This window comes from Coregonus clupeaformis, chromosome 1 (genome assembly GCF_020615455.1).
Source record: "Coregonus clupeaformis isolate EN_2021a chromosome 1, ASM2061545v1, whole genome shotgun sequence".
NCBI classification, from domain to species: Eukaryota; Metazoa; Chordata; class Actinopteri; order Salmoniformes; family Salmonidae; genus Coregonus; species Coregonus clupeaformis.
In genome coordinates this window covers 7,526,285-7,545,464 of record NC_059192.1, presented here as the reverse complement: position 1 = coordinate 7,545,464, position 19,180 = coordinate 7,526,285, and the positions used below count along the sequence as shown (strand labels likewise).

Genomic DNA, 19,180 nt, shown 5'->3' with positions numbered 1-19,180 from the left:
ACTCAGTACCAGTACCTCTGGTATATAGCCATGTTACTACCTGGTACCCCTGCACATTGACTCAGTACCAGTACCTCTGGTATATAGCCATGTTACTACCTGGTACCCCTGCACATTGACTCAGTACCAGTACCTCTGGTATATAGCCATGTTACTACCTGGTACCCCTGCACATTGACTCAGTACCAGTACCTCTGGTATATAGCCTCGTTATTGTTGTTTATTGTGTTACTATTTCAGCAAATATTTCTTACTTTTTAACTCTGCATTGTTGTGAAAGGTCTCGTAAGTAAGTATTTATCTGTAAAGTCTACACCTGCTGTATTCGGCGCATGAAAAATAACATTTTGATTTGATTCTGCCAAGGGACTAATAATGAGAGATCTATAGACCCTCTCCTCTCTGTTCCCTGTGACGATGCTGATGTACAGTGGAGCTGAAGGAGCATCCATTCTAATTTGGTTGAGCTGGCATCTAATCAAATACCCTCTTCACTGTTGTGTATGTGTGTGTGTGTGTGTGTGTGTGTGTGTGTGTGTGTGTGTGTGTGTGTAGTCTCTCTCTTTTGTCTAACTCAACCTCATTAACCTGAAAAGCCAAATGGATGATGTCCTGATATTTTTATGAGTGGAGATGTGCGTGTTGATTAGCTCTGGGCGGGGGGCATCTGTAATAAAATGCTCTGTCATATAAGAATATACGGACGCTGACTCATGATTGGATGAATATTGATTTTGAAGTACTCAACACGCTGTTCCAGACGTTCCATCAATTAAATAACGTGTGTGTGTGTGTGTTAACGAGGTTGGGCCGTACAAAAGAGAGAGAAACACGCATGCGTGCAAACAGTGAAGAGGGGATTTGATTTGATGCCAGCTCAACTAAACAAGAGAGGAGTGGAGAGAGGAGTGTAGAGGAAAAGAGAGGAAAAGAGAGGAGAGAAGAGAGGAAAAGAGAGGAGAGAAGAGAGGAGAGAAGAGAGGAGAGAAGAGAGGAGAGGGGAGGAGTGGAGAGGGGAGGAGTGGAGAGAAGAGAGGGGAGGAGTGGAGAGAAGAGAGGGGGAGGAGTGGAGGAGTGGAGAGGGGAGGAGTGGAAGAGGGAGGGAGGAGTGAGGAGAGGGAGGAGTGGAGGAGAGGAGAGGGGAGGAGTGGAGAGGGGAGGAGGGAGGAGTGGAGAGAGGAGGAGTGGAGGAGAGGAGGGGGGAGGAGTGGAGAGAAGAGAGGGGAGGAGTGGAGGAGTGGAGAGGAGGAGTGGAGAGGGGAGGAGTGGAGAGGGGAGAGGGGAGGAGTGGAGAGAAGAGAGGGGAGGAGTGGAGGAGTGGAGAGGGGAGGAGTGGAGGAGTGGAGAGGGGAGGGAGGGGAGGAGGAGGAGGAGAGGAGGTGGAGGAGAGAAGAGGAGAGGAGAGTGAAGAGGAGAGGGAGGAGTGAGAGAGGAGAGGGAGGAGGAGAGAAGAGAGGGAGGAGTGGAGAGGGGAGGAGTGGAGAGGGGAGGAGTGGAGGAGTGGAGAGAAGAGGAGAGAGGAGAGGGGAGGATGGAGAGAAGAGAGGGAGGAGTGGAGAGGGGAGGAGTGGAGAGGGGAGGAGTGGAGAGGGGAGGAGTGGAGAGAGGAGAGGGGAGGAGTGGAGAGAAGAGGAGAGGGGAGGAGTGAGAGAGGAGAGGGGAGGAGTGGAGAGAAGAGAGGGGAGGAGTGGAGAGGGGAGGAGTGGAGAGGGGAGGAGTGGAGAGGGGAGGAGTGGAGAGAGGAGAGGGGAGGAGTGGAGAGAAGAGAGTGGAGAGAATAGAGGGGAGGAGTGGAGAGAGGAGTGGAGAGAATAGAGGGGAGGAGTGGAGAGAGGAGTGGAGAGAATAGAGGGGAGGAGTGGAGAGAGGAGTGGAGAGAATAGAGGGGAGGAGTGGAGAGGAGTGGGGAGAGGAGAGAAGAGAGGGGAGTGGAGAGAATAGAGGGGAGGAGTGGAGAGAATAGAGGGGAGGAGTGGAGAGAAGAGTGGAGAGAAGAGAGGGGAGGAGTGGAGAGAATAGAGGGGGTGTGTGTGTGAGTCTCTCTCTTTTGTCTAACTCAACCTCATTAACCTGAAAAGCCAAATGGATGATGTCCTGATATTTTTATGAGTGGAGATGTGCGTGTTGATTAGCTCTGGGCGGGGGGCATCTGTAATAAAATGCTCTGTCATATAAGAATATACGGACGCTGACTCATGATTGGATGAATATTGATTTTGAAGTACTCAACACGCTGTTCCAGACGTTCCATCAATTAAATAACGTGTGTGTGTGTGTTAACGAGGTTGGGCCGTACAAAAGAGAGAGAAACACGCATGCGTGCACACAGTGAAGAGGGGATTTGATTTGATGCCAGCTCAACTAAACAAGAGAGGAGTGGAGAGAGGAGTGTAGAGGAAAAGAGAGGAAAAGAGAGGAGAGAAGAGAGGAAAAGAGAGGAGAGAAGAGAGGAGAGAAGAGAGGAGAGAAGAGTGGAGAGAAGAGTGGAGAGAAGAGTGGAGAGAGGAGTGGAGAGGGGAGGAGTGGAGAGAAGAGGGGAGGAGTGGAGAGAAGAGAGGGGAGGAGTGGAGAGAAGAGGGAGGAGTGGAGAGAAGAGAGGAGGAGTGGAGAGAAGAGAGGGGAGGAGTGGAGAGAAGAGAGGAGGAGGAGGGAGAGGAGAGGAGGAGAGGAGGAGAGAGGAGAGGATGAGGAGTGAGAGAGGAGAGGGGAGAGGAGAGAAGAGAAGAGGAGGAGTGAGAGGGAGGAGGGAAGAGTGGAGAGGGAGAGTGGAGAGGGAGGAGTGGAGAGAGGAGAGAGGAGGAGGAGAGGAGAGAGGAGGAGGAGAGAGAGAGAGAGGAGAGAATAGAGGGGAGGAGTGGAGAGAGGGTGGAGAGAAGAGAGGGAGGAGGGAGAGAGGAGGAGAGAAGAGAGGGAGGAGAGGAGAGGAGAGGGAGGAGGAGAGAAGAGAGGGGAGGAGAGGAGAGGAGGAGAGGAGAGAAGAGAGGGGAGTGGAGAGAGTGAGGGAGGAGGAGAGAATAGAGGGGAGGAGTGGAGAAGAGTGGAGAGAAGAGAGGGAGGAGGAGAGAAGAGAGGGAGGAGGGAGAGGAAGAGTGGAGAGGAGAGGGAGGAGGGAGAGGGGAGGAGTGGAGAGGGAGAGGGGAGGAAGGAGAGAAGAGAGGGAGGAGGAGAGAATAGAGGGAGGAGGAAGGGGAGGAGGGAGAGAAGAGTGAGAGAGAAGAGTGGAGAGGAAGGGAGAGAAGAGAGGGAGGAGTGGAGAGAGAAGAGAGAGGGGAGGAGTGGAGAGAAGAGGGGAGGAGAGGAGAGAGTGGAGAGAAGAGTGGAGAGAAGAGAGGGGGAGTGGAGAGAGGAGTGAGAGAATAGAGGGAGGAGTGAGAGAGGAGTGGAGAGAATAGAGGGAGGAGTGGAGAGGAGTGGGAGAGGAGAGAAGAGAGGGAGGAGTGGAGAGGAGTGGGAGAGGAGAGAAGAGAGGGGAGTGGAGAGAATAGAGGGAGGATGGAGAGAATAGAGGGGAGGAGTGAGAGAAGAGTGGAGAGAAGAGAGGGAGGAGTGGAGAGAATAGAGGGAGGAGTGGAGAAGAGTGGAGAGAAGAGAGGGAGGAGGGGAGAGGGAGGAGTGAGAGAGGAGAGGAGGAGAGTGAGAGAAGAGAGGAGAGAGAGTGAGAGAATAGAGGGAGGAGTGGAGAGAATAGAGGGGAGAGTAGAGAAGAGTGGAGAGAAGAGTGGAGAGGAGTGGAGAGAAGAGAGGGGAGGAGTGGAGAGAAGAGAGTGGAGAGAAGAGAGGAGAGAGGAGTGGAGAGAATAGAGGGGAGGAGTGGAGAGAATAGAGGGGAGGAGTGGAGAGAAGAGTGGAGAGAAGAGAGGGGAGGAGTGGAGAGAAGAGAGGGGAGGAGTGGAGAGAAGAGTGGAGAGAAGAGAGGGAGGAGTGGAGAGAAAGAGGGAGGAGGAGAGAAGAGGAGAGAGAAGAGAGGAGGAGTGGAGAGAATAGAGGGGAGGAGGAGAGAAGAGTGGAGAAAAGAGTGGAGAGAAGAGGAGAGGAGTGGAGAGAAGAGGGGAGGATGAGAGGGAGGAGTGGAGAGGAGAGGAGAGAGGAGAGAGTGAGAGGGGAGGAGTGAGAGAAGAGAGTGGAGAGAAAGGGGGAGGAGTGAGAGAAGAGTGGAGAGAATAGAGGGGAGGATGGAGAGGGAGAGAATAGAGGGAGGAGTGGAGAGAAAGAGGAGAGAAGAGAGGGAGGAGGAGAGGAGTGAGGGAGAGGAGAGAGAGAGAGGGGAGTGGAGAGAATAGAGGGAGGAGTGGAGAGAATAGAGGGGAGGAGTGAGAGAAGAGTGGAGAGAAGAGAGGGAGGAGTGGAGAGAATAGAGGGGAGGAGTGAGAGAAGAGTGAGAGAAGAGAGGGGAGGAGGGAGAGGAGGGAGTGGAGAGGGAGAGGGGAGGAGGGAGAGAAGAGAGGGAGGAAGGAGGAGAGGGGAGAGGAGAGAAGAGAGGAGAGAGGGAGGAGTGGAGAGAAGAGAGTGGAGAGATAGAGTGAGAGAAGAGAGAGAGAGAGGAGAGAGAGAGGAGTGGAGAGAAAGAGGGGAGGAGTGGAGAGAGGAGTGGAGAGAATAGAGGGGAGGAGTGGAGAGGAGTGGGGAGAGGAGAGAAGAGAGGGGAGGAGTGGAGAGGAGTGGGGAGAGGAGAGAAGAGAGGGGAGTGGAGAGAATAGAGGGGAGGAGTGGAGAGAATAGAGGGGAGGAGTGGAGAGAAGAGTGGAGAGAAGAGAGGGGAGGAGTGGAGAGAATAGAGGGGAGGAGTGGAGAGAAGAGTGGAGAGAAGAGAGGGGAGGAGGGGAGAGGGGAGGAGTGGAGAGGGGAGAGGGGAGGAGTGGAGAGAAGAGAGGGGAGGAGTGGAGAGAAGAGAGTGGAGAGAAGAGTGGAGAGAAGAGAGGAGAGAAGAGTGGAGAGAGGAGTGGAGAGAATAGAGGGGAGGAGTGGAGAGAATAGAGGGGAGGAGTGGAGAGAAGAGTGGAGAGAAGAGTGGAGAGGAGTGGAGAGAAGAGAGGGGAGGAGTGAGAGATAGAGTGGAGATGAGAGAAGAGAGAGAAGAGAGGGAGGAGGAGAGAAGAGAGGGAGGAGAGGAGAGAAGAGTGGAGAGAAGAGAGGGAGGAGTGGGAGAGAAGAGAGGGAGGAGTGGAGAGAAGAGTGGAGAGAAGAGAGGGAGGAGTGGAGAGAATAGAGGGAGGAGTGGAGAGAAGAGGGAGAAAGAGTGGAGAGAAGAGGAGGGGAGGAGGGAGAGGGAGGAGTGGAGAGGGGAGAGGGGAGGATGGAGAAGGAGAGGGAGGAGGAGTGAGAGAGGAGAGGGGAGGAGTGGAGAGAAGAGAGTGGAGAGAAGAGAGTGGAGAGAAGAGAGTGGAGAGAAGAGAGTGGCGAGAAGAGTGGAGAGAAGAGTGGAGAGAGGAGTGGAGAGAATAGAGGGAGGAGTGGAGAGAGGAGAGGGAGGAGTGGAGAGAGGAGAGGGAGGAGGAGAGAGAGAGGGAGGATTGGAGAGAGGAGAGGGGGGAGTGGAGAGAGGAGAGGGGAGTGGAGAGAGGAGTGGAGAGAAGAGAGGGGAGGAGTGGAGAGAGGAGTGGAGAGAAGAGAGGGGAGGAGTGGAGAGAGGAGAGAAGAGAGGGGAGGAGTGGAGAGAGGAGAGAAGAGAGGGGAGGAGGAGAGAGGAGAGAAGAGAGGGGAGGAGTGGAGAGAGGAGAGAAGAGAGGAGGAGTGGAGAGAGGAGAGAAGAGAGGAGGAGGGAGAGAAGAGAGGGAGTGGAGAGAAGAGAGGGAGAGAAGAGAGAGAGGATGGAGAGAATAGAGGGGAGGAGTGGAGAGAAGAGTGAGGAGAGAGGAGTGGAGAGGGAGGAGTGGAGAGAGGAGAGGGGAGGAGTGAGAGAGGAAGGAGGAGGAGAGAGGAGAGGGAGGAGTGGAGAGAGGAGAGGGAGAGAAGAGAGTGGAGAGAAGAGAGTGGAGAGAAGAGAGGAGAGAGGAGTGGAAAGGAGTGGAGAGAGGAGTGGAGAGAGGAGTGGAGAGAGGAGTGGAGAGAGGAGTGGAGAGAGGAGTGGAGAGAAGAGTGGAGAGAAGAGTGGAGAGAAGAGTGGAGAGAAGAGTGGAGAGAAGAGTGGAGAGAAGAGTGGAGATGTGCGTGTTGATTAGCTCTGGGCGGGGGGCATCTGTAATAAAATACTCTGTCATATAAGAATATACGGACGCTGACTCATGATTGGATGAATATTGATTTTGAAGTACTCAACAGTTTCCAGACGTTCCATCAATTAAATAACGTGTGTGTGTGTGTGAACGAGGTTGGCATAAAAGAGAGAGAAACACGCATGCGCACACAGTGAAGAGGGGATTTGATTTGATGCCAGCTCAACTAAACAAGAGAGGAGGGAGAGGAAAAGAGAGGAAAAGAGAGGAAAGAGAGAAAGAGAGGAAAAGAGAGGAAAAGAAGGAAAATAGGAAAAGAGAGGGAAAGAGAGGAAAAGAGAGGAAAGAGAGGAAAAGAGAGGGAGAGAAGAGTGAGAGAAGAGTGGAGAGAAGAGAGGGAGGAGTGGAGAGAAGAGAGGGGAGGAGTGGAGAGGGGAGGAGTGGAGAGGGAGGAGTGGAGAGGGGAGGAGTGGAGAGGGGAGGAGTGGAGAGGGGAGGAGTGGAGAGAGGAGAGGGGAGGAGTGGAGAGAGGAGAGGGGAGGAGTGGAGAGAAGAGAGGGAGGAGTGGAGAGAAGAGAGGGGAGGAGGGGAGAGAAGAGAGGGAGGAGTGGAGAGAGGAGGAGTGGAGAGGAGGAGTGGAGGAGGGGGAGGAGTGGAGAGGGGAGGAGTGAGAGAGGAGAGGGGAGGAGTGGAGAGAGGAGAGGGAGGAGGGAGAGAAGAGAGGGGAGGAGTGGAGAGAAGAGAGGGGAGGAGTGGAGAGAGGAGAGGGAGGAGTGGAGAGAAGAGAGGGGAGGAGTGGAGAGAAGAGAAGAGAGTGGAGAGAAGAGAGGAGAGAGGAGAGGAAGAGAGGAGTGGAGAGAAGAGAGGGGAGGAGTGGAGAGAGGAGTGGGAGGAGGAGAGAGGAGAGAAGAGAGGGAGGAGAGAAGAGAGGGAGGAGTGGAGAGAAGAGAGGGGAGGAGTGAGAGGGGAGGATGGAGGAGGAGAGGAGGAGTGAGAGAGGAGAGGGGAGGAGGAGAGAAGAGGAGAGGAGTGGAGAGAAGAGGAGAGGATGGAGAGGGGGAGGAGTGGAGAGGGAGGAGTGGAGAGGGAGGAGTGGAGAGAGGAGAGGAGGAGTGGAGAGAGGAAGGGGAGGAGGGAGAGAAGAGAGGGAGAGAATAGAGGGAGGAGGGAGAGAGAGGAGAGAAAGAGGGAGAGAGAGAGGGAGAGAATAGAGGGGAGGAGAGAGAGATGGAGAGAATAGAGGGAGGAGGAGAGGAGATGGGAGAGGAGAGAAGAGAGGGATAGGAGTGGAGAGAAAGAGGGAGGAGTAGAGAAGGAGGAGTGGAGGAAGAGAGGAGAGAAGAGAGGGAGGAGGAGAGAAGAGAGGAGGAGAAGAGTGGAGAGAAGAAGGAGAGAGAAGTAATAGAGGAGAGGAGTGGAGAGAATAGAGGGGAGGAGTGGAGAGAAGAGTGGAGAGAAGAGAGGGGAGGAGTGGAGAGGGGAGGAGTGGAGAGGGGAGAGGGGAGGAGTGGAGAGAAGAGAGTGGAGAGAAGAGAGGGGAGGAGTGGAGAGAAGAAGAGTGGAGAGAAGAGAGGAGAGAGAAGTGGAGAGAATAGAGGAGAGGAGTGGAGAGAATAGAGGGGAGGAGTGGAGAGAAGAGTGGAGAGAAGAGTGGAGAGGAGTGGAGAGAAGAGAGGGGAGGAGTGGAGAGAAGAGAGTGGAGATAAGAGGAGAGAGGAGTGGAGAGAATAGAGGGGAGGAGTGGAGAGAATAGAGGGGATGAGTGGAGAGAAGAGTGGAGAGAAGAGAGGGAGGAGTGGAGAGAAGAGAGGGGAGGAGTGGAGAGAAGAGAGGGGAGGAGTGGAGAGAAGAGAGGGGAGGAGTGGAGAGAATAGAGGGGAGGAGTGGAGAGAAGAGTGGAGAGAAGAGTGGAGAAAAGAGTGGAGAGAAGAGTGGAGAAAAGAGTGGAGAAAAGAGTGGAGAGAAGAGAGGGGAGGAGGGGAGAGGGGAGGAGTGGAGAGGGGAGAGGGGAGGAGTGGAGAAGGGAGAGGGGAGGAGTGGAGAGAAGAGAGTGGAGAGAAGAGAGTGGAGAGAAGAGAGAGGAGAGAAGAGTGGAGAGAAGAGTGGAGAGAAGAGAGGAGAGAAGAGTGGAGAGAAGAGTGGAGAGAAGAGAGAGGAGAGAGAGGGAGAGGAATAGAGGGGAGGAGAGAGAGGAGATGGAGAGAGGAGAGAGGGAGGAGTGGAGAGAGGAGAGGGAGAGATGAGAGAGGAGAGGAGAGGAGAGAGGAGAGGAAGAGAGGAGAGAGGAGTGGAGAGAGGAGAGGAGAGAAGAGAGGGAGGAGTGAGAGAGAGGAGAGAAGAGAGGGAGGAGGGAGAGAGGAGAGAAGAGAGGGAGGAGGAGAGAGGAGAGAAGAGAGGGGAGGAGGAGAGAGGAGAGAAGAGAGGGAGTGGAGAGAAGAGAGTGAGAGAGAGAGAGGAGAGGAGGGAGAGAATAGAGAGGAGGAGTGGAGAGAAGAGTGGAGAGAAGAGTGGAGAGGGGAGGAGTGGAGAGAGGAGAGGGGAGGAGTGGAGAGAGGAGAGGGGAGGAGTGGAGAGAGGAGAGGGGAGGAGTGGAGAGAGGAGAGGGGAGAGAAGAGAGTGGAGAGAAGAGAGTGGAGAGAAGAGAGTGGAGAGAAGAGAGGAGAAAGGAGTGGAGAGAGGAGTGGAGAGAGGAGTGGAGAGAGGAGTGGAGAGAAGAGGAGAGAAGAGTGGAGAGAAGAGTGGAGAGAAGAGGAGAGAAGAGAGGAGAGGGGAGAGGAGAAAGAGAGGAGGAGGGAGAGAGGAAGGGAGAGTGAGAGAGGAGAGGGAGAAGAAGAGAGGGAGAGAAGAGAGTGGAGAGAAGAGAGTGGAGAGAAGAGAGGAGAAAGGAGTGGAGAGAGGAGTGGAGAGAGGAGTGGAGAGAGGAGTGGAGAGAAGAGTGGAGAGAAGAGTGGAGAGAAGAGTGGAGAGAAGAGTGGAGAGAAGAGTGGAGAGAAGAGTGGAGAGAAGAGTGGAGATGTGCGTGTTGATTAGCTCTGGGCGGGGGGCATCTGTAAAAAAATACTCTGTCATATAAGAATATACGGACGCTGACTCATGATTGGATGAATATTGATTTTGAAGTACTCAACACGCTGTTCCAGACGTTCCATCAATTAAATAACGTGTGTGTGTGTTAACGAGGTTGGGCCGTACAAAAGAGAGAGAAACACGCATGCGCCGCACACAGTGAAGAGGGGATTTGATTTGATGCCAGCTCAACTAAACAAGAGAGGAGTGGAGAGGAAAAGAGAGGAAAAGAGAGGAAAAGAGAGGAAAAGAGAGGAAAAGAGAGGAAAAGAGAGGAAAAGAGAGGAAAAGAGAGTGGAGAGAAGAGTGGAGAGAAGAGTGGAGAGAAGAGAGGGGAGGAGTGGAGAGAAGAGAGGGAGGAGGGAGAGGGGAGGAGGAGAGGAGGAGGGAGAGGGAGGAGAGAGAGGAGGAGGAGAGGGGAGGAGTGGAGAGGGGAGGAGGAGAGAGGAGGGGAGGAGGAGAGAGGAGAGGGAGGAGGGAGAGAAGAGAGGGGAGGAGTGGAGAGAAGAGAGGGAGGAGTGGAGAGAGGAGAGGAGAGGGGAGGAGTGGAGAGGGGAGGAGAGGGGAGGAGGAGAGAAGAGAGGGATGAGTGGAGAGAGGAGAGGGAGAGGAGGAGAGAAGAGAGGAGGAGGAGAGAAGAGAGAGGAGTGGAGAGAGTGAGAGGGAGGAGGAGAGAAGAGAGGAGAGAGAGAAGAGGGTGGAGAGAAGAGAGGAGAGGAAGAAGAGAGGAGTGGAAGAGAGGAAGGAGAGAGGAGGGAGGAGGAAGAGAGAAGAGAGGATGGAGAAAGAGAAGAGGAGGAGAGAGGAGAGGGAGAGGAGGAGGGAGGAGAGGAGGGAGAGGAGAGAGGAGGGAGAGGGAGAGAAGAGGAGAGAGGAGAGAGGGGGAGAGGAGGAGAAGGAGGAGAAGAGGAGAGAGGAGAGGAGAGAGAGGGGAGAGAGAGAGAGAGGGAGGAGTGGAGAGAAGAGAGGAGAGAATAGAGGGGAGGAGTGGAGAGAGGAGAGAGAAGAGAGGGAGGAGGGAGAGGAGTGGAGAGAAAGAGGGAGGAGTGGAGAGAAGAGGAGGAGAGAATAGAGGAGGAGGAGGGGAGGAGAGGAGAGAAGAGAGGGAGAGGAGGAGGAGAGAATAGAGGGAAGAGGAGAGAGAGTGGAGAGAAGAGAGGAGGAGGAGAGAAGAGGGAGGAGTGAGAGAGAAGAGAGAGTGAAAGAGAGGAGAGAGAGAGGAGAAGAGAGAAGAAGAAGAGGAGTGAGAGAAGAGGAGTGGAGAGAGAGAGAGAGAGAGGAGAGAAGAGTGGAGAGAAGAGAGGAGAGGAGTGAGAGAAGAGAGAGAGGAGAAAGAGGAGGAAGAAGATGGAGAGAGAGAGATGGAGAAAGAGTGATAGAGAGAAGAGATGAGATGAGAAGAGGAAAGAGAGAGGAGAGAAGAGAAAGAGATGGAGGAGTGGAGAGAAGAGAGGAGGAGGGAGAGAAGAGAGGGAGGAGTGGAGAGAACAGAGGGAGGAGTGGAGAGAAGAGAGGGGAGTGATGGAGAGTAAAGAGTGAGAGAAGAGTGGAGAAAAGAGTAGGAGAGAAGAGTGAGAAAGAGAGAAAAAGAGGGAGAGAAGAGAGGAGGAGGAGAGAGGAGAGGAGGAGAGAGGAGAGGAGAGGAGAAAGGAGAGGGAGGAGGAGAGAAGAGAGTGGAGAGAAGAGAGGAGAGAAGAGAGTGGAGAGAAGAGAGTGAGAGAAGAGAGGAGAGAAGAGAGTGGAGAGAAGAGTGGAGAGAAGAGTGGAGAGAAGAGAGGAGAGAAGAGAGGAGAGAAGAGTGGAGAGAAGAGAGGAGAGAGGAGTGGAGAGAATAGAGGGGAGGAGTGAGAGAGGAGTGGAGAGAGGAGAGGGGAGGAGTGGAGAGAGGAGAGGGGAGGATGGAGAGAGGAGAGGGGAGTAGGAGAGAGGAGGAGAGAAGAGAGGAGAGAGTGGAGAGAGGAGTGAGGAAGAGAGGGAGAGGAGAGAGAGGAGAGAAGAGAGGGGAGGAGTGGAGAGAGGAGAGAAGAGAGGGGAGGAGTGGAGAGAGGAGAGAAGAGAGGGGAGGAGTGGAGAGAGGAGAGAAGAGAGGGGAGTGGAGAGAAGAGAGTGGAGAGAAGAGAGGAGAGGAGTGGAGAGAATAGAGGGGAGGAGTGGAGAGAAGAGTGGAGAGAAGAGTGGAGAGGGGAGGAGTGGAGAGAGGAGAGGGGAGGAGTGGAGAGAGGAGAGGGGAGGAGAGAGAGAGAGAGGGAGGAGGAGAGAGGAGAGGAGAGAGTAGAGAGTGGAGAGAAGAGAGTGGAGAGAAGAGAGTGTGGAGAGAAGAGAGGAGAAAGGAGTGGAGAGAGGAGAGGAGATAGGAGAGAGAGGGAGAGAGGAGGAGAGAAGAGTGGAGAGAAGAGTGGAGAGAAGAGTGGAGAGAAGAGTGGAGAGAAGAGTGGAGAGAGGAGTGGAGAGAAGAGTGGCGAGAAGAGTGGAGAGAAGAGGAGATGTGCGTGTTGATTAGCTCTGGGCGGGGCATCTGTAAAAAATACTCTGTCATATAAGAATATACTGGACGCTGACTCAGATTGGATGAATATTGATTTTGAAGTACTCAACACGCTGTTCCAGACGTCCCATCAATTAAATAACGGGGTGTGTGTGTGTTAACGAGGTTGGGCCGATAAAAGAGAGAGAGAAACACGCATGCGCCACACAAGTGAAGAGGGGATTTGATTTGATGCCAGCTCAACTAAACAGAGAGAGGAGTGGAGAGGAGAAGAGAGGAGAAGAGAAAAGAGAGGAAAAGAGAGGAAAAGAGAGGAAAAGAGAGGAAAAGAGAGAAAAAGAGGAAAAGAGAGAGAAAAGAGGAGGAGAGAAGAGTGAGAGAAGAGTGGAGAGAAGAGAGGGAGGAGGAGAGAAGAGAGGGGAGGAGGAGAGAGGAGGAGGGTGAGAAGAGAGGGAGGAGTGGAGAGAAGAGAGGGAGGAGTGGAGAGAAGAGAGGGGAGGAGTGGAGAGAAGAGAGGGAGGAGTGGAGAGAAGAGAGGGGAGGAGGAGGGGAGAGTGGAGAGAAGAGAGGGAGAGAGTGGAGAGGAAGAGAGGGAGGAGTGGAGAGAATAGAGGGAGGAGGAGAGAAGAGTGGAGAGAAGATGGGGAGGGAGAGAAGAGTGAGATGGGAGGAGTGGAGAGAGGAGGAGAGAGGAGAGGGGAGGAGGGGAGAGAAGAGAGTGGAGAGAAGAGAGTAGAGAGGAGTGGAGAGAGGAGGAGAGAGGAGTGGAGAGAGGAGTGGAGAGAGGAGAGAAGAGGAGAGAAGAGTGGAGAGAGGAGAGGGAGGAGTGGAGAGGGAGGAGAGAGAGGAGGAGTGGAGAGAGGAGAGGAGAGAAGAGAGGAGGAGTGGAGAGGAGAGGAGTGGAGAAGAGAGGAGAGAGGAGGAGAGAAGAGAGGGAGGAGTGGAGAGGAGTGGAGAGAAGAGAGGAGAGAGAGAGAGGGAGGAGTGGAGAGAGGAGAGAGAGAGAGGAGTGGAGAGAGAAGAGAGGAGGGAGTGGAGAGAGGAGAGGGAGGGAGTGGAGAGAAGAGAGGGGAGAGAGGAGTGGAGAGAATAGAGGGGAGGAGGAGAGGAGTGGAGAGAAGAGAGGAGAGAGGGAGGAGTGGAGAGGGAGGAGAGGAGAGGGGAGGAGTGGAGAGAGGAGAGAGGAGGAGGAGAGAAGAGAGTGGAGAGAATAGAGGAGGAGTGGAGAGAGGAGTGGAGAGAATAGAGGGGAGGAGTGGAGAGAGGAGTGGAGAGAAAGAGGGAGAGTGGAGAGAGGAGTGGAGAGAATAGAGGGAGGAGGAGAGGAGTGGAGAGGAGAGAAGAGAGGGAGTGGAGAGAATAGAGAGGAGTGGAGAGAATAGAGAGGGAGGAGAGAGAGTGGAGAGAAGAGAGGGAGAGTGGAGAGAATAGAGGGGATGAGGAGAGAAGAGGAGAGAAGAGAGGATGAAGAGAGAGGAGTGAGAGAGGAGTGGAGAGAAGAGTGGAGAGAAGAGTGGAGAGAAGAGTGGAGAGAAGAGTGGAGATGTGCGTGTTGATTAGCTCTGGGCGGGGGGCATCTGTAATAAAATACTCTGTCATATAAGAATATACGGACGCTGACTCATGATTGGATGAATATTGATTTTGAAGTACTCAACACGCTGTTCCAGAAGTTCCATCAATTAAATAACGTGTGTGTGTGTGTGTTAACGAGGTTGGGCCGTACAAAAGAGAGAGAAACACGCATGCGCCGCACACAGTGAAGAGGGGATTTGATTTGATGCCAGCTCAACTAAACAAGAGAGGAGTGGAGAGGAGAAGAGAGGAGAAAGAGAGGAAAAGAGAGGAAAAGAGAGGAAAAGAGAGGAAAAGAGGAAAAGAGAGGAAAAGAGAGGAAAAGAGAGGAAAAGAGAGGAAAAGAGAGTGGAGAGAAGAGTGGAGAGAAGAGTGGAGAGAAGAGTGGAGAGAAGAGAGGGGAGGAGTGGAGAGAAGAGAGGGGAGGAGTGGAGAGGGGAGGAGTGGAGAGGGGAGGAGTGGAGAGAGGAGAGGGAAGGAGTGGGAGAGAAGAGAGGGAGGAGTGGAGAGAAGAGAGGGGAGGAGTGGAGAGAAGAGAGGGGAGGAGTGGAGAGAAGAGAGGGGAGGAGTAGGAGAGAAGAGAGGGGAGGAGTGGAGAGAAGAGAGGGGAGGAGTGGAGAGAAGAGAGGGGAGGAGTGGAGAGGGGAGGAGTGGAGAGAAGAGACGGGAGGAGTGGAGAGAAGAGACGGGAGGAGTGGAGAGAATAGAGGGGAGGAGTGGAGAGAAGAGTGGAGAGAAGAGAGGGGAGGAGAGAAGAGTGGAGATGGGAGGAGTGGAGAGAGGAGTGGAGAGAGGAGAGGGGAGGAGTGGAGAGAGGAGAGGGGAGGAGTGGAGTGAGGAGAGGGGAGGAGTGGAGAGAAGAGAGTGGAGAGAAGAGAGTAGAGAGGAGTGGAGAGAGGAGTGGAGAGAGGAGTGGAGAGAGGAGTGGAGAGAAGAGTGGAGAGAAGAGTGGAGAGAAGAGTGGAGAGAAGAGAGGGGAGGAGAGTGGAGAGAGGAGAGAGGAGAGGGGAGGAGTGGAGAGGGGAGGAGTGGAGAGAGGAGGAGTGGAGAGAGGAGTGGAGAGAATAGAGGGGAGGAGTGGAGAGAGGAGAGGGGAGTGGAGAGAAGAGAGGAGAGAGGAGTGGAGAGAATAGAGGGGAGGAGTGGAGAGGAGTGGAGAGAAGAGAGGAGAGAGGAGAGGGGAGGAGTGGAGAGAGGAGGAGTGGAGAGAGGAGTGGAGAGAATAGAGGGGAGGAGTGGAGAGAGGAGAGGGGAGTGGAGAGAAGAGAGGAGAGAGGAGTGGAGAGAATAGAGGGGAGGAGTGGAGAGGAGTGGAGAGAAGAGAGGAGAGAGGAGAGGAGAGAAGAGAGGAGAGAGGAGTGGAGAGAGGAGAGGAGAAGAGATGAGGAGGAGTGGAGAGCAATGGGTACCACTTCTCAAAACAGAACATGAGCAAGGGATCGGGAGGGAGAAGGGGTGAGGGAGGGAGAGAGTTGGGGAGGAAAGGTTCTAATAAATGGGCACCACTTCTCAACACACACGTGTGCGTGCATGCCTGCGTGTGTGTGCATGCATGCCTGTGTGTGTGTGTGTGTGTGTGCATGCCTCTGTGTGTGTGTGTGTGTATGTGTGGACTGATTGAATGGCTGTGGGTTGTCATAGTTTTTTGATTACCTTGCGGTCACGGAATCCTGATCGTGGTTTCTTCATCTTCCCGCCCCCCTCGCCCTCCTCTCCATCGCTGGCCTCCACCGAACTCTCAGACACCGCCTCTGACTCCGCCTCTTTTACAAACCCCGCCCCTTTTGCCTCGGGATGTTCGTCGTGCTCGACGGACGGCCCAGCGTCTGCGTAGGCTCTGGGTTTACATAGGAAGTAAACACAGGAAGCAGATTAAAACAAGGAACTAACGTTTTCTGTTTTCAGCCCACAGACATTGGTTTTGATGGAGACGTGAGGGAGTATGGTAGTAGTGGTGAGATGCCCTGCGGCTAATGGGTTTAACTCTACACTACTACCTGCGATTTCCCCATGCAGAATCTAACACTATGTTTAGGCAGAGAGAAAGAAAGAGGCAAGAGAGAAAGAGTGGAATAGAGAGAGAGAGAGAGAGAGAGAGAGAGAGAGAGAGAGAGAGAGAGAGAGAGAGAGAGAGAGTGAGAGAGAGAGAGAGAGAGAGAGAGAGAGAGAGAGAGAGTGAGAGAGGAGAGAGTGAGAGAGAGAGAGAGAGAGAGAGAGAGAGAGAGAGAGAGAGAGAGAGAGAGAGAGAGTGAGAGAGAGAGAGAGAGAGAGAGAGAGAGAGAGAGGGAGAGGAGAGAGAGAGAGAGAGGGGGAGAGGAGAGGAGAGAGAGAGAGAGAGAGAGAGAGAGGGAGAGAGAGAGAGAGAGAGAGAGAGAGAGAGAGAGAGAGAGAGAGCTAACTACCTGTTCACACCTCTCCCTGTAGGCTTTAGACGCTGTAACCCTTCTCATTTAGTGGACCCTGCGCGCACAACCCATGTGGAGTTCCGGGTCTTTGGAACTGCCGATAAGCAGTCAAGAACACGGAGATCATCTCAGCCTATGTTGCCCTTCAGGCCCTTGACTTTTTGGCCCTGACTGAGACATGGATCACCCCAGAGAACACTGCTACACCAGCTGCTCTCTCTTCAACTGACTATGTGTTCTCTCATAGTCCGCGGTGGTGGCACAGGGCTAACTGGAGATTTTATATTTTTCTCCCTCTCCACCTCTCCATCTCCTCATTTAAATTCCATGCTGTCACTGTCACTTGTCCACTCAAGCTTAACATTGCTGTCATGTATTGCCCACCAGGTGCCCTTGGAGAATTCCTCAATGAGCTTGACACCTTGATAAGCTCATTTCCTGACAACGGCTCACCGCTCTTCGTACTTGGCGACTTCATCCTCCTGACGTCTGCCGTCGATGAATTTCTTTACAACTCTCTCTTTCCCCTCCTTGCCTCTTTTGACCTCACCCTTTCCCAATCCCCTCCAACTCACAAGGCAGGCAATACGCTTGACCTCATCTTTACTAGAGGCTGTTCGCCTACTAATCTCACTGCAACCCCCCTCCAGGTCTCTGATCACTACTTTGTTTCCTATTTTGTCTCCCTTTCCTCCAACCCTAACCACTCAGCCCCTACCCAGATGGTCATGCGCCGTTGCAATCTTCGCTCTCTCTCTCTCCCACTACTCTCTCCTCTTCTATCCTGTCACCTCTCCCTTCTGTTAAATCCTTCTCCCTCCTGATTCTGCCTCTTCGACCCTACTCTCCTCCCTCTCCTCATCCTATGACTCTGTCCCCTTTCCTCCCGGCCGGGTCAGCCCTCCCCTTCTGCTCCGTGGCTGAGTGACTCATTGCGAGTTTACAGAACAGGGCTGTGGGCAGCTGAGCGGAAATGGAGGAAAGCTAAACTTCCGGAGTACCTATCATCCTTTTCATCCTCTTCCTCTGTATCCACTGCTTCCTCTTCCTCTGTATCCACTGCTAAAGCCACTTAATACCACTCTAACCCTAGGAAACTCTTCCACCTTCTTCGAGTTATAATCAGATAGTGTAGAGGTCAAGAGGTCACAGGTCATACGTGTGTGTGTTTTCATACCTGGTCCAGAGTAGTCCAGCGCTGGCTGAGGCCCCGGTCACACCCACCAGAGCTGCTAGCATCAGTCTCCTCTTACTGGCTCCACCCCTCACAGCCTCACCATGGTAACGGCGGGACAACTGCACCAGACCCACCGCTACCGCAGACAACGCCCGCAAGCGGTACATTCTGGAGAGAGAGAGAGATGTAAACGAGAGGTGCAAGAATTTCTCTCACATGGAGATGTGACTTGTAACATTGTTAAATGTTTAACAATAATCAAAATGTCTTGGACCAGAAACTGAAAGGTAGGCCTTTACAATACATTTTTTGGGGGAATATATTTTTACGCTGAAGATCCTATTCCCAGACTAGCTATATTAAACTTTCACTCATCCAAAGACTCTCACACATAATCCCATCAGAGAGTTGTAACTGTCACTCATAATCCCATCAGAGAGTTGTAACTGTCACTCACAATCCCATCAGAGAGTTGTAACTGTCACTCATAATCCCATCAGAGAGTTGTAACTGTCACTCATAATCCCATCAGAGAGTAGTAACTGTCACTCATAATCCCATCAGAGAGTTGTAACTGTCACTCATAATCCCATCAGAGAGTTGTAACTGTCACTCATAATCCCATCAGAGAGTTGTAACTGTCACTCATAATCCCATCAGAGAGTTGTAACTGTCACTCATAATCCCATCAGAGAGTTGTAACTGTCACTCATAATCCCATCAGAGAGTTGTAACTGTCACTCATAATCCCATCAGAGAGTTGTAACTGTCACTCATAATCCCATCAGAGAGTTGTAACTGTCACTCATAATCCCATCAGAGAGTTGTAACTGTCACTCATAATCCCATCAGAGAGTTGTAACTGTCACTCATAATCCCATCAGAGAGTTGTAACTGTCACTCATAATCCCATCAGAGAGTTGTAACTGTCACTCATAATCCCATCAGAGAGTTGTAACTGTCACTCATAATCCCATCAGAGAGTAGTCAAATGAATGGCACATTATTAATATAATAAAATCAGTCAACAATGAAGTGGGCTATTCATAGCGGACACTGAGTCCTTTGCGTCTGAAAGCCACGTGGAGTGCCAAGCATAGACGTAGAGGTGCCAACTGCCAATGGTGCTGGACCTAGTACTGCGACACACCATATCCCCATCTCACCACAGCCCAGGCATACCTCCCCCCAGAATGAACAGATTCATATAATACAACCTAAAAATAAAGTCATCTAGCCTTAGTGTACACTTTGAGTCCCCTGTGAAGATGCTATGGAGCACCAAGTCTTCTGGGCCTAGCACTGCGACGCAGCACCGTCTCCCCCCAGTCCTCCCTAAGCCTCTGCTTCGCCCTGGGGTTAGGATTTAGAAATGTTTCCTCTAAAAACAAATGAACCATCTAAAAGAAGCTTAAGACAATAGTGTTCTATACTGGGGATCTCTCTCTCTCCGTCGTTACTTCGTGCAGAGCAAGACACACACACACACACACACACACCCTCTAAAAAGAATGTGGCCGTTTTATGGCCTCCTGATCAATTGTGCTATTGTGTATTTTTTTTTGTTGCACTGATCTTAACGGTTTTTGTATTTAAATGTTTCTGCTATTTCCTTTGACCGAAAATAGTTTCTGGACATCAGCTATCCTGTTGCCTAGTCACTTTACCCCTACCTATATGTACAATAAACATGCTGATTATTATTACAGTCACTTTTACCCCGACCTATATGTAAATGTTTACCTCAACTATCTAGTACCCCTGCACATGGACTCAGTACTGGTACCCCATGTACTGTATATAGCCAAGTTATCGTTACTCATTGTGGATTTATTCCTGGTGTTATTATCTTTCTGTTATTTCTTTATTTTCTTTCTCTCTGCGTTGTTGGGAAGGGCCCGTAAATAATAAGCATTTCACTGTTAGTCGACGAAACGTGACAAATAACATTTGATTTGACACACGCTACCAACCCTTTTGCCTTTGCTGGCCAATCAATAGCTTACAAAACGTCCTGGATTCCTCATCATTTACATTTTAGTCATTTTAGCAGACGCTCTTATCCAGAGCGACTTACAGTTCAGTGAGTGCATACATTTTTCATACTGGCCCCCCTATGGGAATTGAACCCACAACCCTGGCGTTGCAAGCGCCATGCTCTACCAACTGAGCTACACGGAGGCTTTAATGAATCATCACTTTAATGAATAAATAAAAAGAAAGGATGCATCCCAATGGTACCCTATAGCTCCCCATAGGACTCTGGTGAAGAGTAGTTTACTATACAGGGAGCCATTTGGGATTGCAGCCAAACCTTTAG

The 19,180-nt window shown here is 52.3% G+C and overlaps 1 protein-coding gene across 6 annotated transcripts in view; it reads right to left on the bottom strand.

Moving 5' to 3' along the window:
• The window catches only part of micu1 (mitochondrial calcium uptake 1), a 142,629-nt gene that overhangs the window by 116,010 nt on the left and 7,439 nt on the right, over positions 1 to 19,180 (bottom strand). For all 6 annotated transcript variants that reach the window (XM_041891731.2, XM_041891814.1, XM_041891971.2 and 3 more), the window contains exons 2-3: positions 16,861 to 17,028; positions 14,932 to 15,115 (exon numbers count right to left, since the gene is read on the bottom strand). In XM_041891731.2, the coding sequence (XP_041747665.1) occupies positions 14,932 to 15,115; positions 16,861 to 17,027 (351 nt within the window). In that variant the 5' untranslated portion in view covers position 17,028. The remainder of the gene's footprint in view (positions 1 to 14,931; positions 15,116 to 16,860; positions 17,029 to 19,180) is intronic.